Source organism: Watersipora subatra, chromosome 3, assembly GCF_963576615.1.
Source record: "Watersipora subatra chromosome 3, tzWatSuba1.1, whole genome shotgun sequence".
NCBI classification, from domain to species: Eukaryota; Metazoa; Bryozoa; class Gymnolaemata; order Cheilostomatida; family Watersiporidae; genus Watersipora; species Watersipora subatra.
In genome coordinates this window covers 44,170,186-44,197,058 of record NC_088710.1, presented here as the reverse complement: position 1 = coordinate 44,197,058, position 26,873 = coordinate 44,170,186, and the positions used below count along the sequence as shown (strand labels likewise).

General features: G+C 33.5%; 1 protein-coding gene across 3 annotated transcripts in view; it reads right to left on the bottom strand.

Annotated features, from left to right (window-relative positions):
* LOC137391148 (betaine--homocysteine S-methyltransferase 1-like) overlaps positions 1–26,479 on the bottom strand; it is a 32,186-nt gene extending 5,707 nt beyond the window's left edge. Inside the window, exons 1-10 of one of the 3 annotated variants that reach the window (XM_068077517.1) lie at positions 26,351–26,473; positions 22,375–22,481; positions 21,341–21,424; positions 20,773–20,862; positions 19,486–19,590; positions 17,803–17,908; positions 16,963–17,150; positions 15,631–15,754; positions 11,447–11,582; positions 9,490–9,836 (exon numbers count right to left, since the gene is read on the bottom strand). In XM_068077517.1, coding sequence (XP_067933618.1) covers positions 9,740–9,836; positions 11,447–11,582; positions 15,631–15,754; positions 16,963–17,150; positions 17,803–17,908; positions 19,486–19,590; positions 20,773–20,862; positions 21,341–21,424; positions 22,375–22,481; positions 26,351–26,369 — 1,056 coding nt within the window. In that variant the 5' untranslated portion in view covers positions 26,370–26,473 and the 3' untranslated portion in view covers positions 9,490–9,739. Of the gene's footprint in view, positions 1–2,703; positions 2,794–3,188; positions 3,273–4,227; positions 4,338–5,870; positions 5,977–9,489; positions 9,837–11,446; positions 11,583–15,630; positions 15,755–16,962; positions 17,151–17,802; positions 17,909–19,485; positions 19,591–20,772; positions 20,863–21,340; positions 21,425–22,374; positions 22,482–26,350 lie in introns of those variants that run through there. The other 2 variants (XM_068077515.1, XM_068077516.1) reach the window with 2 other exon arrangements.
* Positions 26,480–26,873: the final 394 nt, after the last annotated feature.

Genomic DNA, 26,873 nt, shown 5'->3' with positions numbered 1-26,873 from the left:
ATATTTCAAGGGCACTATAGGAAGGGGGCCTACAAGATCCCATCAGAACTTATGATTATACAGGTTTTTTTCATGTTCACCCTTGTGTTTCTATCACACTTTGCATCATAACATAATTTGCTTGTAACTTCTGCATCCTTACTACATGTTTGCATCAGGTATAATTTCAAAGAAGAGGTAAAAAAAATTGAAATTAAAACACCTTTGAGTTGTGAAAATAATACTTTTGACTATATTTTAAAATAGTTTTGGTGGATAGAAATTAAAAAATTTACAAAATAAAGCTCTATGCACACTGTCGTATCGAAGCATTTTTTTCCAAATTAACTGTTCTGGCTTTGCTGCAGCTTAGATGAGGCTTTCGCCGACAAGGCTAAGAGGAGAAAACTCTTACTCATGGAGTTAGTTTGAGTAAGAAGTTCAATTCATTGGCAAAATGCTGATCAGTGGAAGATAATGTATATAGTACAGGTTTTAGGAGGATCAGTTATTTGATCAGTGTTTCATTCTCAGCTTAATTTCATCTGTTTGCTGGTTACCAGACTTGGTAAGCTGATGGTTAAACACGGTTAAACACGGTTAAACTCGGTTAAACATGGTTAAACACTGTTAAACATGGTTAAACACGGTTAAACTCGGTTAAACATGGTTAAACACTGTTAAACATGGTTAAACATGGTTAAACACTGTTAAACATGGTTAAACATGGTTAAACATGGTTAAACATGGTTAAACATGGTTAAACACTGTTAAACATGGTTAAACACGGTTAAACTCGGTTAAACATGGTTAAACACTGTTAAACATGGTTAAACATGGTTAAACACTGTTAAACATGGTTAAACACTGTTAAACATGGTTAAACTCGGTTAAACATGGTTAAACACTGTTAAACATGGTTAAACACGGTTAAACTCGGTTAAACATGGTTAAACACTGTTAAACATGGTTAAACATGGTTAAACACTGTTAAACATGGTTAAACACGGTTAAACACTGTTAAACATGGTTAAACACGGTTAAACTCGGTTAAACATGGTTAAACACTGTTAAACATGGTTAAACATGGTTAAACACTGTTAAACATGGTTAAACATGGTTAAACATGGTTAAACATGGTTAAACACTGTTAAACATGGTTAAACTCGGTTAAACATGGTTAAACACTGTTAAACATGGTTAAACACGGTTAAACTCGGTTAAACATGGTTAAACACTGTTAAACATGGTTAAACATGGTTAAACACTGTTAAACATGGTTAAACACGGTTAAACATGGTTAAACACTGTTAAACATGGTTAAACACGGTTAAACTCGGTTAAACATGGTTAAACACTGTTAAACATGGTTAAACACGGTTAAACTCGGTTAAACATGGTTAAACACTGTTAAACATGGTTAAACATGGTTAAACACTGTTAAACATGGTTAAACACTGTTAAACATGGTTAAACTCGGTTAAACATGGTTAAACACTGTTAAACATGGTTAAACACGGTTAAACTCGGTTAAACATGGTTAAACACTGTTAAACATGGTTAAACATGGTTAAACACTGTTAAACATGGTTAAACACGGTTAAACACTGTTAAACATGGTTAAACACGGTTAAACTCGGTTAAACATGGTTAAACACTGTTAAACATGGTTAAACATGGTTAAACACTGTTAAACATGGTTAAACACGGTTAAACTCGGTTAAACATGGTTAAACACTGTTAAACATGGTTAAACATGGTTAAACACTGTTAAACATGGTTAAACACGGTTAAACTCGGTTAAACATGGTTAAACACTGTTAAACATGGTTAAACATGGTTAAACACTGTTAAACATGGTTAAACATGTTTAAACATGGTTAAACATGGTTAAACACTGTTAAACATGGTTAAACACTGTTAAACATGGTTAAACTCGGTTAAACATGGTTAAACACTGTTAAACATGGTTAAACACGGTTAAACTCGGTTAAACATGGTTAAACACTGTTAAACATGGTTAAACATGGTTAAACACTGTTAAACATGGTTAAACACGGTTAAACATGGTTAAACATGGTTAAACATGGTTAAACACTGTTAAACATGGTTAAACACTGTTAAACATGGTTAAACATGGTTAAACACTGTTAAACATGGTTAAACACGGTTAAACATGGTTAAACACTGTTAAACATGGTTAAACACTGTTAAACATGGTTAAACACTGTTAAACATGGTTAAACACTGTTAAACATGGTTAAACACTGTTAAACATGGTTAAACACTGTTAAACATGGTTAAACACGGTTAAACTCGGTTAAACATGGTTAAACACTGTTAAACATGGTTAAACATGGTTAAACACTGTTAAACATGGTTAAACATGGTTAAACACTGTTAAACATGGTTAAACACTGTTAAACATGGTTAAACACTGTTAAACATGGTTAAACATGGTTAAACAGTGTTAAAATAGCCTCCGCAACAAAACAACAATGTTTAAAGGCATAATATACAGTAACTTGCCATTTTCTCATAACAGATTGTTAATATAAGTCATTCGTTAACAAAAGTAGAAAAACCAGTCATTCTTCGTGTAACACAATGATATACTGTTTCTACATGCAATCATTCATGTAATTATAACATATTAAACTCATCTTAAATATGATCCTCTATAATTTATGAGCATGTTATAAATGTGCGCAATAAGCATTTTACCTTTTTAGCAATCTCATGAGCTCTTCGGTTCAAGAGTTCAAAGTTGTCTCCTTGTTCGGCAGCTCTGAGCTTGTTCCTTGTTGAGTAATACTACAATAGTAGGAGTGAGACTAGAGTAATCAAATACATGTATGTGTTTATGGTTAAAATAGTCTTTCATATAAAAACTATTAAAAGTTAATGAAGCAAATTTTTTTAAACCAAACATATAATTGGTAAATCAAACAAAGTGTAGCATCCTACCTGTAAGAACTTTTATTTGGTTCGTTTAAAATAAATATTTTAATGAGAAATCCTTCAGCCACATTTATGAAAGTGGTAAACCATAAATGGACATCTTAAAAATTTAATTATTTAGTTTATAAATGTCTCCTTTATAAACGTAAAACAACATTCCAATGTTTGCGTGAGCTAGAAAGCTTCTAGCATAAGACTTTTGCATGTGTTTTTATTTTAAATTAAAAGCACTAAAGATATCATCTTACCACAAAAGCTGAGCAAGCATCGGCTCCGGCATGTACAAACTCTTTTGTCAAATCTTCAACCTTCCCAGGATTGTCCAGCACTGCCTGCAACATTTTAATATGCATATAAACCTTTTTTAATCAACTATCAGCATATGTTATTAGAAAGCTCTTGAAGGTTAGGTGGGTAAGGGCTGTGTGACCTGAGACTTGTATAACATCAGTGGCGAGTGGACCTCAACATCTAGAAACATGTTGACACCGGTGATATAATAGAGGTAATATTTACAAAGAATTGTTTGCTATACAAAAACTATGTTAGCTACTTTGGCATAGCTTTCTACTTTTCAGTATGGTGTAGACAACTTCTACTTTACTACTTCAAGATAGAATCCTGCAATGTTTAGCCTAGCGTAAAAATTGTATTAGCTTTTTCTTATTTTGGACTGGGAAACACTACTAATGAGGGATTATTCCGCTATTTTTTATTTGTGCAGACAACTACCATTTCTGAATGTAAAAAATGCTACAAGTTGTAATTACATTACAGCTTGTACAAATTACAACTTGTAATTTATAATTCTGCTAACTTGATCAATCTTATAAACCCTGTTTTAGAATGCTGAGTTCAACCAACTTTTGCAGGGTAGATAACTTCATGTTTTCTAGCTCTGCACTGACAAATGATATAGAAAGGATGGCCTGTGCTTTTTTATCCATTAACTTTCTGCCGTTGTTTCCAACTCTACTAAGTTTAAGTTTGCAGATGTTGGCACTCAGTCTAACTGATCATTATAAACCACATATAGTTATCAGTGATAAAGAAAAAAATATTTTATAGCACAAACATATGCTAGGGTTATTGAGCAAGTGTCCAAACAGGGCTGTCATGGTTTAGAGGTTGAGTTGATGGCTTGCAGTCAACAACCCGTGGTTCAAAGTGCACAAACTCTACATTTAGATAGAGCTTTGGGCTTTGTCTAATTAGAACACACTTAAAATTGTAAATGCTTGTGTCATCGAAACCAAATGCATGAAACAACAAATTTTGCTGTCATACTTTTGGAATAAAGATGCCATTTGTGTTATAGCCTCTTCTATCCAGCTCCATAAGATACCCCTCCGCACAAATAATGGGTTCTTTTGCATTCAGCCGTTTCAGCAAACCACCTGCCAAGCATAATAACTGCTAACAATATTACGCTGGTACCCGATATGTCATGTTACAAGTTTTTGATGAGAATAAAACAATTGGAAATCCTTTTTAGCAAAAGCAGTCCTGCTGTGTATAGTACTGTTAATTTTAACGCATGCGGAAAGAATTATAGTTTGATATTAGATTACAAGTATAATTCTTTCAGATGGCGCTCACTTGCATATACGAATTGAATCGGTTTTGGATGATCTGCCCTAAACTAGAGTACGAAGGGCATGTACTGTCTTGAGTAATATTCACACTAGTAGCCAGTAGGTGTGAGACTTGTTGTCAAGTAGTTGTCAGATGTGACAATTAAAATAAGGAACTAGTCAACTGAAAAGCACTCAAATATCAGTTAGTAATAATATCAAAACTCGTAGATAAAAAAGATGCTGCACATTTCATGCTCCTAATTTTTCTAAAGTTTATTAGAGACTAAAAATAAAATTTTTGCTTTGCATGTTAAGCTTGGATAAAATGTTTGCTGAACCATAGAATTTGACTGATTAATTTTTTGTTAAAGTAAATGCTTTGTGAAACATCATTACATCAAAGGGTAAAATTTTTTTATTATAGGACAAGGCAAAAGGTCTTAAAACCAAGTTTTTGATATTTTTGTGTTTTTACATATTTTAAAACTAGATACGTTGCAAAATACATTAAAAATAAATTTTTAGAAACTCATTATATACCCAGGCTTCAAAATGAATAGTTGGTTAGAAATGTCCATAGTTGGTTAATATAAGTTAAGTAGGTTTTTGCAAATTTATAAGTTGAAGTATATACAGTAAATTGACTTTAGCAAACTGTAAATTGACAAAGATGAAACATCCAGGGATAACCTACTAAACCTACTAAACTAATATATGCAGCACTAAAGTGTCTAAAATTGAAAAATTCAATCATATACCTATTTAATACATGGCTTCAATCATATACCTAATTAATACATGGCTTCAATCATATACCTATTTAATACATGGCTTCAATCATATACCTATTTAATACATGGCTTCAATCATATACCTATTTAATACATGGCTTTAATCATATACCTATTTAATACATGGCTTCAATCATATACCTATTTAATACATGGCTTCAATCATATACCTATTTAATACATGGCTTCAATCATATACCTATTTAATACATGGCTTCAATCATATACCTATTTAATACATGGCTTTAATCATATACCTATTTAATACATGGCTTCAATCATATACTTATTTAATACATGGCTTCAATCATATACCTGTTTAATACATGGCTTCAATCGTATACCTATTTAATACATGGCTTCAATCATATACCTATTTAATACATGGCTTCAATCATATACCTATTTAATACATGGCTTCAATCATATACTTATTTAATACATGACTTCAATCATATACCTATTTAATACATGTCTATCAAATACAGCAATTTAACTGTGGAAAATGTTTGAGTAGAGACTTATCTGATCTTTCACAATGGAAATGTACGCTGTCACTCACCTTTAGGAATGCTGCCCATTGTTCTATCAATAGAAAGTTTTTTAGCTCGTAGTTTTTATTCAAGAACTCAAGTAGGAGAAAAGTCTAAACATCCAGATGTTAAGGTCAGTAAAGGGAACGATTGCTGAACTCAGAGCTAGTGATAATAAAGTGCTACTAATATCGTAGATCACATTACCATACCTCTACTGTTGTTGCGTTTATTCATCCAATTACAAACTTAGCTTAAAACCTTTTGTGTCAAGCTTTGGGTCACTAGAGGTGACTACCTTTTCAAGCATCTGCAAAGACTTGGATTTAAGTATACAGCTGTCACCGTCAGTCATTGGAGGCAGCTATGAGACCAGCAGAATTATACTAGGAACTAAGATATGGCTGTCTGTCATGTTGTAGGAGCATGATACAATTCAAGGCCTGGTAAATCTATTACTCGCTTGAGATTTTTGCAGCCTCTTTGTGTCATTAAAGGAAGACCAAATATGGCGGGATATAAATTTTTTGTTAAATTAATTCAAAACATGTAAAAATTGTTACTCAAGAAATTTTGTAAGAATTTTCATGTTACATCTTCAATATAATTATTTTAAATCTGCATGTTCTTGTATATTAACTTAGCCCACTCTGTCCAGGCTTTGATCTTATATAGATCCATTTTATGTGTGCGTGTGTGAGTGAGAGAGTGCTGTGTGTGTGCGTGCGTATGTGCGTGTGTGCGTATGTGCGTATGTGCGCGTGTGCGTGTGCGCGTGTGTGTGTGAATGTATGCACACACAAACAAGTATGCACAATTGCACCTGCATGCATGTGCCTACATATGTGCATATGCATGTCTGTGCATGCAAGTGGGTGTGTGTGTAGAAAGATGTACATAAAAGGCATGTGTATGTGGAGTAGGTTGGTATAGATGCATGTGTTTGTATGTGCATGTACGCATGTGGTGTGTGATTGTGCATTCTTAAGTGGTGTGTGTGGGTGCGAGCAGTGTTTGTGATGTGCAAAGTGCTGTGTGCAAAGTTTGGCAAGCAGCTTTGATATTCCTTTGACATTCCTCAATATTTTAGGCCCAAAAAGGTTTTGTGGTCATGACTTGTTCAAAAAAGATGTTTTAGTGAATGAAAGGGATGCTAAATACAATTTCAGAGCAGTATAGGCTGCTGAGAATAGACGAAAAATATGATGATACATATATTCACTGAACAAGAATACATTTTAGCAGCAATTAAAAGCATCATTCAACATCTACATGCTTTTCTTTTCAGAAATATATTAAAATATGAATAATTAGCTCACATTTTTCAAATATTAAAAATACTTTACATGTAGTTTAAAAAACTCGTGTTCTACTTATTTGGACAATTTCTGGTAAAATATGTATTTCTAAATAATATCAATTTCCTAACTAATTCAATTTGTATATAAAGACTGTTATAAGGGTTTTAGCACATTTTCAGCATTGCAGACTATTTAAAATTTTCAGCTTTTTGGACTTTTGAAAATAAGTTTCTGAATATTTCATCTGCTAAATGGCACAAACGCCATATTTTTACCAAAACATGACAAAAAAAGACACATTTTGAAAAAATTCTATTTTTACTTTTAATTTTTGACCTGTTTGCAAAAAGAGTTTTAGTCAAATTTTAGAAAGATTTTGGCAATTATGAGGTTATGATGAGGTTATTATGAGGTTATGATAAGAATATCTTTTAGCTTGAGTTGCCCAAAAAATAGGAATATTCTAACATACAGCATGATTTACCTGCATAGTGACATGTTTCAACTGTCACATGTGACAGTTGAAACAAGTCACTGTGAAGGTAACACATGAAATTGCATACATTAAATACAAATCTCATGGTATGTACCATTTTGGTGGAGGAATATTTGGCGCAGGACTTTCTTGCACTGGAATTTTTAGCAGTGTTATTTTTACACCAAAGAAATTATTTATGTACAAATAAGTTTTTCATGTTTTTATACACCAGATATCAAAATACAGTTAAAATCAAAATAAATCAATTCTTTTAGAATGACCAGATCTGTTTGGAGGATGCTGAAGCAAAACTTTTTATTGTGACAGCAATTCAGAGGCTCTCCCTAAAATCAAAGAAAATGGCAGTGATCACAATTAACATTCATTGACTCAATATAGAATCTACCGGGATTAAGATATTGAATACCATCTCAATTATTTCTTTGTATATTATTTCAATTTCTCCCATATTCAAAGTTCATCAGTCGTTCTTCTTCAGTCATGTCAATCTTTTCAACTCTCATCTGCTGATGTTTAACTGTGCTTGTCTTATCCATCCGTTGAATCTCTCTTTCCTCACATCTTTTTTTTGAGTGTTATGAAATTCTATATTTCCTTCCTTCGTGTGATTTATTTTTACTGACCTGCCTAAAATCTTTACTACGACCATTGTATGCAACTTTATCTTCTTTTAACATTTGATTCCTCATGTTTCACATTTGTTCTTTGTTTCTGTTCGGCTTGTCTTTCATCCGCTCTGATCTCTTCCCTCCTCCATCTTTGTAGATCTCCGGCTGCCTCTCTTTGTTGCCTTCTTTACTCATACATTTTCAGGGTAAACAATTAAAGATATGTACTAACAATAATATGTTTATTTTTTTGGCTAAGAATTCTAAGAATTTTTTAGAAATTCTTAAGATGTTCAGCCATTCTCAAGAATTGCAAGGCATTTGAATAGTGCTGTGGTAGGTGGTGGGTTTACGGAGCTGAATGCTGTAAGTGAGAATCCTGCTTATAATGATTTTTTATTTCAAATCGTTGCTGAAAACATACACACGCACTATCATATTAATATATACTGTAGATCCTACTTTCAAACCATTCAATCATTTGAGCGAATAATGTTGATGCTATATAACTAAGTTGAACTATTTTGATATATAGACCAGCTTTTTCTGATTGATTTTTATATATTTTCAATATGGCTCACCGTATCTGTGTAATACGAAGGGGGAAAATTAATTATGGTGAAGTATGTTATGCCCTCGTGTGATCTGGTTTGGGGACAAACTAAAGGTGGCTGTACTGGTTACTGTGAATGAGGAACTGGCTGATTGTGACCTTTGGACAGAAACTAGTGTTGATATTCTGTGATATTCTCAGCCTCCTTGTCAGGAAACTTTGCTTGCCAGGTATGGACCTTCAGCTAAACAACCTTTCAACAATGCAAAAACTGTATGCGGAACTTTTGTTTTTTTGTCAATGCACATTAATACATTCTTTATAGCACCCAACCTTCTCATCTATTACACTGCCATATAATGTAGAGAGGTTTATAGTTTCATACAAACAGCTGGGCACATGGGCACATGGGCACATCAAGAGACATCATTCTATTCTTTTTACGAGAGCTTCACAGCTCATGTAGATATTTGATGACTAGACAAATTGTTAGAGTAATTCTTTTGACAAAGACCAAACGATTCAAAGCTAAAAGCATGTCTGGCAATTACAGACAAACACAATTTTTGATGGGTTTAAAACTTTAGGAAAAAGACAGAGAAACGACAAGTCACAATATATTAATAATCATAGCAGTTTATTATACTATCGTATTAATATTTCAGCTCTTTAAAGAGTGTCTGAAAATATAATATTGAGTTTATTCTAAATTCTATTTCATAATGTATTCATAACCAAATGCTAGACATTATACAGATAAAATAATTACACAAAATCTAGTAATTTGTACAGTACAAAAAGTCTGCAGCACTTTCGTTATAATTATTTGTATAAGATAGTATGGTAAAACTATAGCAAGCAGAAAAAGAATAAGTATGCTGTTTTAGCTAACATGCTGCCATGTTGACTTGGTGTTACCATACAGTAGTACAAAGGCTTACAAAGTTCCTAAAAATTCAGCTAGCTTCTGCTTATATCTGTCGATCTGAAATCCGTGTACCACATTTTTTTTAGCGGCCACTTGGCTGGCATATCTGCAAAATATGTTGTTTTACACACAACTCGGTTTATCCTTTATTGGGTGTATGAATGTGATTTACTAAATACATTTTGAGTGAAGACTTTGCTTCATACTACGTAAAAAACTTCATAGAACACGAAACATGAAACGTCAAGTAATGGCAAGTGCTCAAATTTGATTTGAGCCCAATAGTTAGCCTTACAAATGTCGTCTTCTTTCTTGCTGCACTTGGGAGGGAAAACAAACTATACCCCTTTATTATATATTTTAGTACTTTGCACCTTGTGAGATCATCACGAGGAATCAGTATATGGAAAATTATTCGATGGAGAGGTAAAGTGACTGAGTGGTGTAGTAGTAGCACATTTGCTTTTTAATCTGATACCCAGGGTTTGATCCCTGTGTAAGGCAATCTGTTTTTCCTAACGCTTTTAGCATGGTTTAGGACAGATTTACAGACAAACATGGCTCTCATTATAGTAGACACTAGCACCCTGGCAGGATCGTCATGTAAGATTGTCCTGGAAAACCATGCAATGTCATGATAAAGCACAGGCAATAAGTAACTAAACAATTATTCAGAAATAATTAAAGGCAGTTGAAGCATGAAGGTGTTACAGTGTCAGTCTATATGAAGCTAAATATCACAATTTGCAGTTTTATTGAAAGTAATCTAGTATCCTAACCTGTAACTCTGGGTTTGAACAAATGGACGAACAGACGAACAGACAAACAGACAGACGAACAGACAGACGAAAAGATAGTCACTGCTCTTATTAAAGGGAAAATATATTGTTTCACTTTATTTTAGATGTATACAACATTTTTATTTTTGTACTGTAGACCCGGCTGTGTGGGAAAAAACTGAAAAAAGATCAATTTATAGTGGTATGAATAGTGTGTGCTTCCTTAATGTAAAATTACTGCAATCATGAACCCTAAACCAAATGAAATCAATAAAAATAAAGAGAAAAGCTGCCGATACCAACCAATAATACTAGAAGTACTGTACAGCCAATAGATTAATAAGTTGAGTCTAGTGTTTTTTATTTTGAAGGTCCAAATGGGTGAGTTTAGGAAGATCTTAAAATGGATTAGGCAATTTACGCGCATTTCATTGTTCCCTATAGCGTAAAAGTTCACAGAATGGATTAGTTACGTTGTAGGGGTGTCTATCGTAATGTTTTTTCATTTCTAATGTTTTTTAGTAGTTATGGATTACCAGCTATTGACCGCCATTATGTAAAAATCTGTTATTTTCAGAGGGTTTGTAACAATAACAGTAACACCTGTTTTTCAGTTATCCTATCATATGTATTAAATAGGTTAATAAAAGATATAATTTCTAGTATTTTAATATCTTTAAATTTTAGAAGATTAAAGATGAACTTCATGTATTTCAAAGTAAATGATGCAATAACATATTTGTCTTTAATACCAGGTGATGTGGCTAGAAAACTTAAAAACTACGTGTTATCATTTATTTTACTCAAATAATTAACTTGTGATTTGTAATAAAAATTATGTAAAAAAGCCAATCATAGATAATCTTTTCTGTTTGTGTTATATCCTGTTATGCAAATATTCATAACCACAAAACTTGAGTAATTGGATAGGACTTACTTTGCAGCTGGTGGGTTTCTTCCATAGGCCATGGCCAGTGTTCTTGTCAATGTACTTGAATTCCCACAGCAGAAACCAACAAACTCCACTCCTATTTCCTTTAGTTGTTGAGCGTACCACTCAGCTTCTTCATTTCCTAAGGAGGTTATTAAAACAGAGATATTACCTTCAACATGGAGTTACATACAAACTGAGTCTACAAATACATTGGAGTTGTGTTCTTTTGCTTGTTTCTCTCCTAAACAAGCTGTAGTTTAGAAGTCAACTTCATAGGATATATAATAATTTGACAAACCACTGTCAAATTCTTTCTTTACCAGCTAGCTCTTTCCTCATAAATACATTTAAAATATAGTCTCAATTTTTGCTCTCTATGTGCATCATCAAAAATATGTTAGGATTAAAAGCAGCTGCTTTCCAAACGAATTACAACAGCTGAAGTTTATTTTTCCATTAACTTGGACATTTTAGCTTTAAAGGTTGACTTGCAACAAAGTTCACATTACAGTTATTTAGTATCAAAAGATTTACCATGTCTTACTCTGCTGAGTTGTAGGGGCAGAATATGTGGAAATTGTGATTACAAGCTCTTAAAAGCTCCAAAACGAACAGTTAATCGCCACCATCATGAAACCGCCGTAGATCGGAATCAGTTTATTTCTCTGGCATAGTCATTCCATTTGGTTATTGTTTTGACACGTGATGTTCCAATGTAAATTGAAAGGCCAATAAAAAGCTCAATATAAAACTTCTCGTAGCACTAGTTTATGACAAATACTTGGGGTTTTACCGAAGAGCCCTTACCAAATATAGAAATATACCAAATATAGTTTACAGTTTTGTTTCGGCTTGTCTAATCGTCTAGTCGTAATCTGATCATGTGATGCATACTTCCTGCTAAACAGCGCGAATAATTTCTGCAGCAATTTTTGACTATCACAGGTGACCAACAGGCTTGTCATGTTTATCAGAAGATGATATGCACCCTTTGGAGCTAAGGTTGAAAAATTAAACGAATTTTCATGGTAGGTTATAAGATATCAGTGCTGAAAGTGACAGCATTACAATGACGATGAAATAAACGAATAAGAACGATAGACATGGTTTTATTGAATGCGTGAAGTATATTTGTTAAAATATTTCGACGAATGAGGTTGCATGAGAGTGTAAACCGAAGTCATCTTGTTCAATTACGTCCCATTTGAGCCGTTTTGGAAAGAGATTCTAATCTACGGCGGTTCTGTGATGGCGGTGATTAACTGTCGTTGTTGAGCTTTTAAGAGCTTGTAATCACATTACCACATATTTGGCACCTGCAACACAACAGCGTAAGACATGATGAGTCTTTTGATACCAAATAACTGTAATGGGAATTTTATTGCAAGTCAACCTTGAAGGTTTTGTTAATCTGACTCTGATCTTTTATTAGAACGATGCTACACCTCTAAAAAATCTTCTGCTTTCAAACAAAATGATAGTACCAATAATAACAGAGATAATAATAAAAGTAGAATAGCAATATTAATAGTAAATGTAATAATATTAATAATGATAAGAATACTAATAGTAATAATAATCATGATGATTATAATAAGATTGATAATGGTAATAACCGAATAATAAGCTTAGGGTTGAACCAGTCAGGTCTTATATGATATTTTAGCTGTGATCTGACTCTGATATGTTATACTATTAAACTTACATCATCTCAGTTTTCTCTTTTTAGAAAAAGTTATAGTAATATTAACAACTATGGTAACTACAGTAAAAATAAATATTAAAATAAAGTATCAATATTAATTTACAGTGATGGTAAATGATAATAATAACAAAATAATAAAAATGAAAAAATAATAAAAATGAAACAATAACAATAAAAACATTAATAGTAATAATAATTATAGTATTTTTAACTGGGCAGCAAACAGCCTTGTTACGATTGGTTAAAATTTGCAAGAAAGTCTTGTCCATCCCAGGATAGTGGAACTATCTGGATGACAGTAAATAACACAAGCTTAAGCTGTGATAAACCAATAATAATAATAATTATTATAATAATAATTATAATAATAATTATAATAATCAAAGTAATGGATATGTTAGGGATATCAGAAAACATCAAGAGGTTTATGACAGCAGGTATGAAACAATGGAAAACAGAGCTAGAAAGTGGAGGGAAAGAACTAGGAAAAGTATTGATCAGCCGAGGTATCTTTCAGGGGGACAGTCTTTCTCCTTTGATGTTTGTGATGTCAATGATACCCCTCACAACTGTACTGCGCAAAGTTAAACCAGCGTACCATCTTAAAAACAAATGTGCAGTTAACCATCTACTGTATATGGACGACCTGAAACTGTATGGGAAGAACAAGAATGAGATTGAGACACTGATACACACAGTGAGAATCTTCAGTGATGACATCGGTATGGAGTTTGGATTAGATAAGTGCGCTACCAGCACCATGATAAGAGGGAAATTAACTGGCAGAGGAAATATCATGCTACCAAATGAAACAAAAATCCATGAACTAGAAGATAATGAAAGCTACAAAATTTTAGGAGTTATGGAGGCAGATGACATAAAACAATCTGAAATAAAAGCTAAGATCAAGAAGGAATACATTCACAGGCTTATGAAAGTGCTGAAATCAAAGCTGATGGATGGAAATCTCATTACCGCACTCAATACATGGGCTGTGTCCTTGTACAGATACGGAGCAGGGATTATTCAGTGGACGAAGGCTGAGTTACAGCAACTGGACAGAAGGACGCTGAAACTGATGACAATGCATAAAGGTCTTCATCCAAGATCTGATATAGATAGAGTATATGTTGAAAGAGACCAAGGATGAAGAGGATTAATGAGTGTTGAAGAAACTGTGAATTATGAAAGTCACAGTCTGAAAAAGTACACAGAAGGCAGCCCAGTCGAATTTATAAGAACAGCGGGTAAGATCATAAATACCAACAGTGAAGATGGAAGACAAGAGTATAGAAACCATCAGAAAACTGAACGAAAGCAAAACTGGCATGATAAGCCAATGAACAACCAACATCTAAGACAGACAGAGGATCAAGCAGCAAAGGAGACATGGCAATGGATGAAGAGGGAATGTCTCAAATGAGAGACTGAAAGCCTGATCATTGCTGCCCAGGATCAAGCATTAAGAACCAACTATAGGAAGGCCGAGATAGAAAAGTCAACAAACGATCCGAAATGCAGATTGTGCAAGCAGAAAGATGAAACAGTGTCCCACATAGTCAGCGAATGCAGTAAGATCTCACAGACAGAATATAAAGGGCGGCATGACAAAGTGGCAAGTGCAGTGCACTGAAGCATATGCAAGAAACATGAGTTACCCCACACAGAAAAATGGTACGACCACCGTGCAGAAGCTGTATTGGAGAACGAGAAAGTGAAGCTGCTATGGGACTTCAATGTGCAGACAGACAAGGTTATTGAAGCTAGAAGACCAGACCTGATACTAATAAATAAAGAAACCAAACAGTGCCAGGTCATAGACATAGCAATACCTGGAGACACAAGGGTAGTACAGAAGGAAGATGAGAAGATTGGTAAATACAAAAAGCTTGGGTTCGAGATAAACAGACTGTAGAAGGTGAAGACCAAAGTGATACCAATAGTAATTGGTGCACTCGGAACAATATCAATGAGGCATATAGAATACATGTACTTGGCGGAGGTGAGAGTGAACATGTCTTTTGAGACTATACAGAAGACGGCCATCTTAGGAACAGCTCACATTTTGAGGAAGGTCCTCTTTTAGTGGAGTTGAGGAAGATGTTGGATCCTTTGGCCTTTTGTTAAGACCCGGACTCAACATGGACTACAACCAGTCACCTACCACCACACAACTGTGAAGAAAAACTTTTACAACAATAATTATAATAATAATAATAATAATAATAATAATAGCAGAATCATAAACTCAGAATTTGGCCAGTCATGCCTTCAACTTTCTGCTGAAAAATCTTGAAAATGGTACAAGACAAAGGTTTTGAAATATCAGTATATGTGTTATTTCATAAGGAGTTGAAGAACACTCTTATGTCAACCATAATGTTTAGAAAGTCTAATTCTGGCATGGGGACGTTTTTCTTTGTGTTTGTTGGCATACGTAGTCATAACACTCCCACAAACTATATAATATAATTCATCCTACCAATAGAATTAGCTCCTAAGTCATCAGGAAGACTCATTTTGCCGGTCTCAGTGCTCCTGAGCCTGTGCCAAGTTTCAGCAGTTTCATCCGTATGGTAACCCAGAGCAACACAGGCAAGGGGACCCTGTATATAATGACAGCAGATGAAGGCTTTATCAAAAACTACAACTGGTTTATATGGATGGTGATAGTTTGAACCTTCTGTAAGACACTAAGTAGAAAGCTTTGGTTTGTATACAAATTATTTTTGCTCATTTATATACATATATATATATGTACATATATACATAAATAATATATAAATAAAACATAGAAAATTTTTTTTTAGAAGAAAGTAATAGGGCATGTGCGAAGCACTCCTCAGGCGCGGTTTGACCAACCGCACCTGAAGAGTGCATCGCACGATACAAATTTGGAGCGCTTTTACTGAAAATTTACTTTCTTCTTAATTTTTGTGTACTATTTTATACTCCACTTATTATTCTTTAGGTTTTTAGTGTAGAGTTCTCTTTTTATACGCTTTTGCACCTGCTTTTAGTTACAATACATATATTTATATGTATGTATACATATATATACATATTTATTTATAGTATATGCGGTTACACTGTAAAGTAAAGTGCTCAATAATCGAGTCAATTAGAGCTGTGTATGAAGTTTATTAAAAACTACAGGTTAAAATCATTACTACTATTAGTTTCATGCAATCGTGTTTACTGATTTTAACCTGTAGTTTTTAATAAACTTCATATATTTGTTTATATATATATATTATTTATGTATACATTGTATGTATTTATATGCGCTGAAGATTGCTTTTAGCAAACATGCAACTATTAGTAAAGAAGTTTCTTATCTAAAGTTACTACAGTTATAGTCTGGTTTACTGATTTTAACATTGAGCACTCTGCTCGGATTTTACACTTTTATTCATATATATATATATATATGTATATTTATATATATATACATATATATATATATATATATATATATATATATATATATATATATATATATATATATATATATATATATATATATATATATATATATATATATGTATGTATGTATGTATATATATATATATATATTATGGAGTTGAAGTCTACAGCCTAAAGAATGCACTAGCAGGAAACTGCCAGTAGCTGAAAAGAAAAGTGAACTATTTAATTTTCTAAAATATATATATATATGTGTGTGTGTGTGTGTGCGTGCGTGCGTGTGTGCGTGCGTGTGTTTGTATAAAACTATTTGTTTAATATTATATACAAGTGTATATATATACTGTATATATAGTTTTTCTGACTTTAAATTTTTCCCACAACCCACCTTTATATCCTTACGCAGCTCTCTAAATATTGGAATCATAGTCTTAGGTCCTCGAGAACAATTGAGTCCAACACATGCTGCCCCCTCATCCAACAACCTTTGAAATGCATCCTTCAGTTGATAACCATCAAAAGTCTTGGGCATAGGGCCAGGTCCTGCTGGTGCCAGTGTTATTACTGCTGGTAGGTCTAGGAACAGACATGAGACAAGTAATTCACGGCTGTATTATATCAGCTTGAGCAAGTAAATGTAGTAACTAGTTACATCTGAACCAGTGTTAGATGGCATTCGGTTTATTTTGTTGTATGTATTTATTTAAGTTATTTTTAAACAATTTTAATCTTCAATCTAACTATATATTTGAGCATTACTCTAAACATATTAGTGTAATAAGATATGGAAGTTCACTCTCTGGTGTTCATATTAATTCTTTCCAACCCATATCATACTGCATATTTGACTGGTCAGGGCAACTGACTTAAAATTTTCCTTTCAAACAAATTTGTATTACCGTACTTTTCGGACTATAAACCACACCCCTATATAAGCCGCATCTGCTTTATTTTATTTCTCAATTGTTTTATTTATATGTATAAATCTAACTCCACCCTTGAGCATTACTCTAAACATATTAGTGTAATAAGATATGGAAGTTCACTCTCTGGTGTTCATATTAATTCTTTTCAACTGAAGTTTCAGTGTTGTTTATTGGTTCATTCTTGCATCTGGTTTTGAACTCCAAATATTCAAACCCTGAGATATTTGACTGGTCAAGGAAACTGACTTAAAATTTTGTTATACAAATTTTTATTACATGTACCTAGTACAGCATAGCCTTACTATATTCTTTGGCAATCTTGAGAGCGATAGAAGCCTCCCCATAATCCCAGAGAGTCTGAATTTGAATGAAGTCCACTTCCAACTCTGCGCTTATTGCCATTTGCTCCTACAATATGGTGTCACTGGTTTGTTTAACTTTGTTAACCTGTTTGGATGGCAAAAAATTACAGATAGTTAATGCACACTGTGTTGGTTGGTGCAGACTGATGTGTGAGGCATACTGATGAATTATTCTCTTTTAAGGTAAACTAAAAGTTGGTAAAATTACTTTCAAAACCTGCTGGGAGATATCTATATTGAGTCACATTGTTTGCCTGAAACGTTAACATACACTGATAGGTAACTCACACTGATAGGTAACTCATACTGATAAGTAACTCACACTGATAGGTAACTCACACTGATAGGTAACTCACACTGATAGCTAACTCACACTGATAAGTAACTCATACTGATAAGTAACTGACACTGATAGGTAACTCATACTGATAGGTAACTCATACTGATAGGTAACTCATACTGATAGGCAACTCACACTGATAAGTAACTCACACTGATAGGTAACTCACACTGATAAGTAACTCATACTGATAGGAAACTCACACTGATAGGTAACTCATACTGATAGGTAACTCATACTGATAGGTAACTCACACTGATAAGTAACTCACACTGATAGGTAACTCATACTGATAAGTAACTCATACTGATAGGAAACTCACACTGATAGGTAACTCATACTGATAGGTAACTCACACTGATAGGTAACTCATACTGATAAGTAACTCACACTGATAGGTAACTCACACTGATAGGTAACTCACACTGATAGCTAACTCACACTGATAAGTAACTCATACTGATAAGTAACTCACACTGATAGGTAACTCACACTGATAGGTAACTCACACTGATAGGTAACTCACACTGATAGGTAACTCACACTGATAGGTAACTCATACTGATAAGTAACTCACACTGATAGGTAACTCACACTGATAGGTAACTCACACTGATAGGTAACTCACACTGATAGGTAACTCATACTGATAAGTAACTCACACTGATAGGTAACTCACACTGATAGGTAACTCATACTGATAAGTAACTCACACTGATAGGTAACTCACACTGATAGGTAACTCACACTGATAGCTAACTCACACTGATAAGTAACTCATACTGATAAGTAACTGACACTGATAGGTAACTCATACTGATAGGTAACTCATACTGATAGGCAACTCACACTGATAAGTAACTCACACTGATAGGTAACTCACACTGATAAGTAACTCATACTGATAGGAAACTCACACTGATAGGTAACTCATACTGATAGGTAACTCATACTGATAGGTAACTCACACTGATAAGTAACTCACACTGATAGGTAACTCATACTGATAAGTAACTCATACTGATAGGAAACTCACACTGATAGGTAACTCATACTGATAGGTAACTCATACTGATAGGAAACTCACACTGATAGGTAACTCATACTGATAGGTAACTCATACTGATAGGTAACTCACACTGGTAGGTAAGTCACACTGATAGGTAACTCACACTGATAGGTAACTCATACTGATAGGTAACTCATACTGATAGGTAACTTACACTGATAGGTTTTTATCTTAAGGCTATTATAGAGAACTACTGAGTACAAGCTCATCATACCCTATACTCCTGTTCAACCAGAGCTGGACTCTCAGTATCATCAGGGTCATATAGCCCTGTCTTGGTCAGACCTGCAGTAAACAAAGTACTTGTCTCCTTGGCAACCTGTAAGTATTGACATTCACACTAAATTGTTAAAGTCGTCCATTATCATAGTTAGTCATGTTCACTGTTGTAATCTTGCATGTTTACTCGTTGCAATAGAGAGAAAGTCTGGGCCCTACTAAATATTCTATATAAATGAACACATGCTGAGGGCTGGATGGAGCGATGCTATCAAGTCTACTCATTGAGTTACTTCAAAAATACTGATAAGTCTTTAAGTATCTTCAAGCGCGCTCTTTAGGATAAGTATCGCCCTTTCTAAGCGCTTACATACAGAACTTACAACCGTTACTTTACAGTAACAAGTTTGTATTGCATGTTTAATTTTGTGTTGATGTTACATTTCTTTGGTAAGATACATGTATTTGAATCATTATCATCACACATTGGTATATTTTTTCTATAAATATGAACATTATTGAAGTAACTCTTATTTAATAAGAATTATTTTACAGATATATTTTTAGCATAAGAAATAAAACCTTAAGGGAGAAAATTAAAATAAAATCAGAACACCTTTGTAGTACGGAACAGTTTTGCGGCTTTTTAAAAGTACTTATGATCAAAGTAGTTTCTATAAATTATCAAATGCAGGTCTGAACAGATTTTTGTCTAATTAAGGTCACTGCCAAAACTTGCTGCTTAGCTGAGGGAGCTGCTTGTGAGGCCAAGAGAAAAAAACTCTTCCTTTGAAAGCTAATTATGGATATGCTCTGTAACATCAGTTAGTATCATTGCGTTATGATAAAAATGTCCATCCGTTAGTGGTAGTTGATGGATATGATACAGGATGTAAGTGTACCAGTTTCGAGGTCAGAGGTTGATTCTGATCTGAATTTTATCTGTTTGCTGATGTGTGGTGGTAAAACAATCAATTGTCATTTTCTTATGAAATATTGTTGAGTTGGGTACCCATACACATACTCACATACCCAGAAAACAAGAATGTTCAAGTGCATAATGTATAATCATTTGCTGTTGTCTTATAACAGAATGTTGTTAATTAATGAAACTTTTTTGTTAACAAAAGTGGAAAAAATCTTTTAATAATATTTTACATAACGCAATTCATCCTTGATTATGTTCATTCATAACCATTTTTTAAACTCAATTGAATGAATTTTAATTACAATTTTCTATACATTGTAAACTTACTATAAATATGTGCAATAAACAGTTTACCTTTTTAGCAATCTCATGAGCTTTTCGGTTCAAGAGTTCAAAGCTGTCTCCCTCACCGGCAGCACCGAGCTTGTTCCTTGTTGAGAAATACTACAATAGTAGGAGTAACTCTAGAATGATAAAAAATGTTTTTATGGATAAAAATGTTTGTCACATAAAAATTATTAGAAGTGCACAAAGTAATGTTTTTTAACCAAAATTGGAAAATTTATGCAAAAGATACAATGTGTAGTATTTTACTTTTACTTATACTTTTATTTTGTTCGTTTCGGATTAATAGAATATTTTGATAAAAAATCTTTCAGATACATTTGCTGAAGCAGTAAACCTTAAAATAGTCATTTCAAAAATTCAATTATTTAGCTAATAATAAGTATTCGTTTTAAAATCCACAATACTAATGGTATGTATGTTTATGCCTTTTCAAATAAAGAAAATCTTTGAGCTTATCTTTAAAAAATTTTTATACACGTAAAACAACATTTTCTTGTTTGTGTGATCTAGAAAGCATTTCACATACTGCATGTGTTTTTATTTTAAACTATAAGCTCTAAAGATATCGTCTTACCACAAAAGCTGAGCAAGCATCGGCTCCGGCATGTACAAACTCTTTTGTCAAATCTTCAACCTTTTCAGGATTGTCCAGCACTGCCTGCAACATTTTAATATGTAAGTATATACACCTTTTTTTATCAACTATCTGTTGGTAAAAAGATTGCTATCTGTTGTTAGCAAACTCTTAAAGGTTGGGTAGGTAAGAGCTTTCTGATCTGAGGCTTGTATAAAATCAGTTGCAAGTGTAGCTCCACAACTGGAAACATGTTGACATTGGTAATATGATAGCAGTGATATTAGCAAAGAATTTTTTGTTACACGAAAACTATGTTCGCTATGCTGGCATAGCTTTCCACTTTTGAGTACGGTACAGACCCCTTCTACTTTACTATTTCAAGACAGAGAAACGTGCAATGTTTAGTCTAGTGTAAAAATTGTACTAGTTATATTTCAGTCTGAAAGACACTACTAATGAGGGATTATCCGCTATTTGCAAAATTGTGCAGACAACTACCATTTTTTAAATGTAAGAAACTTTACAAGTTGTAATCATTAATACTGCTAACTCTATCAAGTATTATAAACCCCTATTTTAGTTCAGTCTAGTGAGCTTATCCATGTTTCTATAAAGAAGATAAATTCATGTTCTCTAGCTCAGCACTGAAAAATGATTCAGAAAGGGTGGCCTGTACATCGTACCCATTCACTTTTTGCCATTGTTTATGACTCCACTAAGTTTAAGTTTACAGATGTTGGCCCTCACTCTAACTGATCATTATAAACCACATATAGTTATTAGTGGTAGAAAAAATAATATTTTATAGCACAAAAATACGCTAGGATTATTGAGCAAGTGTCCAAACAGGGCAGTCATGGTTTAGAAGTTGGATTGATGGCTTGCAGCCATCAATCCAAGGCATTAAGTGCACGAAATCTACATTGAGTTAAAGCTTTTAACTTTCATCTGATTGAAGCGAGTTTTAAAAAGACCAAATCTCTGTTATTGAAGCCAAATGCATAATACAACGCTGGTTGGTGATTTCATACCTTTGGTATAAAGATGCCATTTGTGTTATAGCCTCTTCTATCCAGCTCCATAAGATATCCCTCCGCACAAATGATTGGTTCTTTTGCATTCAGCCGCTCCAGAAAGCCTACCAAGCATATAACAGCTAACAATACAATGACACTGCAATTAGATATGGTTTAACACAGACATCTGTCAATTCTAAACAAATAGGGAGAGAATTATGGTTTGTTATTGGGTTACAGATGGTGCTCATGAATCTGTTTTGAATGACCTGCACTCTACCAATGTACAAAGTGCATGTTCTGTCTTTCAATATTTACACTAGTAGGTATCCTACTTGTTGTCAAGTAGTTGTCAGATGTGAAACAGTAATGAACCAGTAGTCAACTGAGAGCCAGTATAAAACAATAAATTAAAATATTAAAATTACTAGATAATAAAGATGGGCAATTTCTATATTCCTTAATTCTTTAAATCCTTTATAAAGAGATAAAAATAGGATTTAGACTTTGCATGTTAACCTAGGATAAAATATTTCTGAACCATAAAATTTGAATAGTTCTTTTTCTTGTTACAATAAATTCTTACCGAAATATCATTACATCAAAGGGTAAGATTTCTTCATTATAAAATAAGTAAAAGGTTTTCCACAAAAAATTATTAATTTATATAAGTGTGCTTATCTTTAAATAGTTTAAAACAAAATGTGTTACAAAAAAAATTTCAAAAGAAATATTTACACTCATCCCATATCCAGGCGATAGAATGATAAATGTGATGGTATGTTGTAACTCATATTTCTTGTTAATTGTTGGTTAGTGTTGGTCAAGGCTGTAGATGGTACAGACTCCTACCGACTCAGCCGGCAAAACCTTTTTCGCAATCACAGCAACTTTTGGAATGTTTTTCAGCAGCTACACCAGAGGTTTGTTTGTAGCGGAGCTATTAATAGTTGCTACTCTATAGTGGTTGATATGGTTGCTGGCTTAATGTGCGCTCAATTCCATAAAATTAGTAAAAAAAAAGGGAGCCATTAACCTCAGAGTGTGCTACATTAACCTCAGAGTGTGCTACATTAGCCTCAGAGTGTGCTACATTAGCCTCAGAGTGTGCTACAGTAGCCTCAGAGTCTGCTACATTAGCCTCAGAGTTTGCTACATTAGCCTCAGAGTGTGCTACATTAGCCTCAGAGTGTGCTACATTAGCCTCAGAGTGTGCTACATTAGCCTCAGAGTGTGCTACATTAGCCTCAGAGTCTGCTACAATAGTCTCAGAGTCTGTACCTTAGCCTCAGAGTCTGCTACATTAGCCTCAGAGTCTGCTACATTAGCCTCAGAGTGTGCTACATTAGCCTCAGAGTCTGCTACATTAGCCTCAGAGTGTGCTACATTAGCCTCAGAGTCTGCTACATTAGCCTCAGAGTGTGCTACATTAGCCTCAGAGTCTACTACATTAGCCTCAGAGTCTGCTACATTAGCCTCAGAGTGTGCTACATTAGCCTCAGAGTCTGCTACATTAGCCTCAGAGTCTGCTACATTAGAAACAAAGTACTAGCATAAACTTGATTAAACCAACTCGTTACTCAGAAGCTATACAGGTGAAGGTGAAGGTCATCTATCATATCTTCGATTGAGCAGCAGTTTTTTTATTTTATAAGATGAACAAGCAATTGAGTTTAGCCTGTTACCAGGTAAAGCAACTGGGTGAACAAAATGTTTCATAATAAGGCTATAATTTTTACACTGACTGTCTCAGAAATTACAAACTCCAGCTGCTCTAAGGCTTGTTTCTTCGATGTACGCATTGTGAGGTAGTGACAGGAAGCACAATTCCCAATAACACTTTAATTGACTCCTGTTTGTATCATGTCAAAATGCTTTTAGTTTTTACCCTTTTGTCAATATCTGCATTACATGAACCAATTAACTTTGTTATTGTTATTTGCAATCATAACAGAACCTATTTTTCTTTGCTGTATAAATATTTAATGTAATTGTAATCTCCAGTTTATTACTAACATCATAGTTCCCCTATAATACTCATCAATTGAGTCAGTTTTGCATTATACTGTCTTATCACAACAATATCAACAATATCAATATAATACCTTTGATATATTAGATTGAACAGAGACTGGAATAAACGTTGATATGGTTGTTTTACTGCCTACACAATTTCTTATGTCATTCATTTCAGCGATGTCGACACGCGATCCAAGCACAGTTACAAATCTTTGTTTTAGAATATTTGAAAATCGCTAAATGCTGGTCATCTATGAGACTTGTAATCACAACTAAGCATGTTCTCTAAGACTTATCACTTACAGTGTCTGGCTGCCTCATAGTTTAGTACAAAGCTAATGACAAAATAAATAAAGAAATGACCACCTAAGCAATTGCTGTATTAAACCACGATCGAATTTCACTAAAGTTGTTGCTGAAAGCATTGACACTGGCTTGTGACGATTTCAATTTTTTTTCATCTGTTATAGAACCAGTCTACACTCATTCCAATCTTTCTACTAAGTTTTTTCAGGAGATTTCCAAATTATGATATTTATTTGTGTTATACAAATATAGATATTGTGCAATACATTAAAATGTGTGTTTGTCAATTTAGAATATCACCTATAGAAGCTGGACCTTAGTAAACTGCGAACAAATTTTCTATCTTTACCACATGTAAAACAGTAATGTGTCACTTCTGTTGGAAGTCAAAGTAGCAATAAAAATATATAAAAATATAAAAAATACTTTTCAAGGATAATCTCTTTATGCCGTGCTAATAGCGTTGCTATTCTATTAAGATATGCAGAAAAACTACAAAGATTGCTTTCTACAAATAACTAAAATGCAGGCTTTGGTGCTAATCCTGGCTAAACAAGCTTCAGTTGAGGTAGCTCTTACATTGCAATAAAATTAAATAAATATTTACGACAAATGATATGCTTCCTTGTTATTTTTATTACGCATAAACAATATATCCATGAACTTGAATGATTGGTGGCGGATGCAATATTTATGATTACATTGAAAGATTGTGCCACTGATTCAAACAATACTTTTTTTGTTTGCCAAAATGATGAAATAAACACCAATTTCTTTTTATTACATCTTACTAGTATGCTTGGCAGTTCCATGCACCATGAGAGATCATAATGAGTAATCGGTATGCGCATAGTTATTTTGTGAAGTTGCAAGGCGGCTGAGCGGTGTAGTGGTTAACACGCCGGTCTGTAACTTGGAATATGCAAGCTCAATGATCGTGCAAGGTATTTTTTTTAAATACTCAGCTTGGTTTTGTATGGATGGACATGGCTCTTATTATAGCAAAAATAAAAATCAATCGTATACCTATTTAATACATGACTATTTAATACATGACTATTTAATACATGACTATTTAATACATGACTATTTAATACATGACTATTTAATACATGACTATTTAATACATGACTATTTAATACATGACTATTTAATACATGACTATTTAATACATGACTATTTAATACATGACTATTTAATACATGACTATTTAATACATGACTATTTAATACATGACTATTTAATACATGACTATTTAATACATGACTATTTAATACATGACTATTTAATACATGACTATTTAATACATGACTATTTAATACATGACTATTTAATACATGACTATTTAATACATGACTATTTAATACATGACTATTTAATACATGACTATTTAATACATGACTATTTAATACATGACTATTTAATACATGACTATTTAATACATGACTATTTAATACATGACTATTTAATACATGACTATTTAATACATGACTATTTAATACATGACTATTTAATACATGACTATTTAATACATGACTATTTAATACATGGCTATTTAATACATGGCCTCAGAAATTGCTATTTCCCTGTTGAAAATGTTTGACGGACACTGCATGAGTAGAAACTTATCAAAGCCGCCACACCAGAAATTTACGCTGTCACTTACCTTTAGTAGTGCTGCCCATTGTTCTGTCAATAGAAAGTCTTTAATCTTGTAATTCTTACTTGAGAACTTAAGTAGAGGGAAAGTCTAAACAGTCAGATGTTAAGGTCAGTAATGGGAATGATTGCTGAACTCGGAGCTGGTGATAATAAAGTGCTGCTAATATCGTAGATCACATTACCATACCTTTATCGTTGTCGCGTCTATTCATCCAATTACAAAGTTGCCTTAAAATTTCTTGTACTCAACTTCGGGTCACTAGGGTCAATAATCTGGATAATATGAATAAGATATGGTGGTCTGTCATTTTGTAGAAGCATGATACAATTTAATATCTGTTAAATCTATTACCAGTTTAAGACTTTTGCAGCCTCCCCACATCGCTATGAGAAGTTCTCATCTGTTTGCTTTTTGACATTGCTGTGGTACGTTGTCATAGTAACCCCATAGCTACTCATCCTAGCATTTCTGTATGACAGCTGAAAGAACCCGTGGATATAATTTTTACCACTAGTTGGACAGCGTG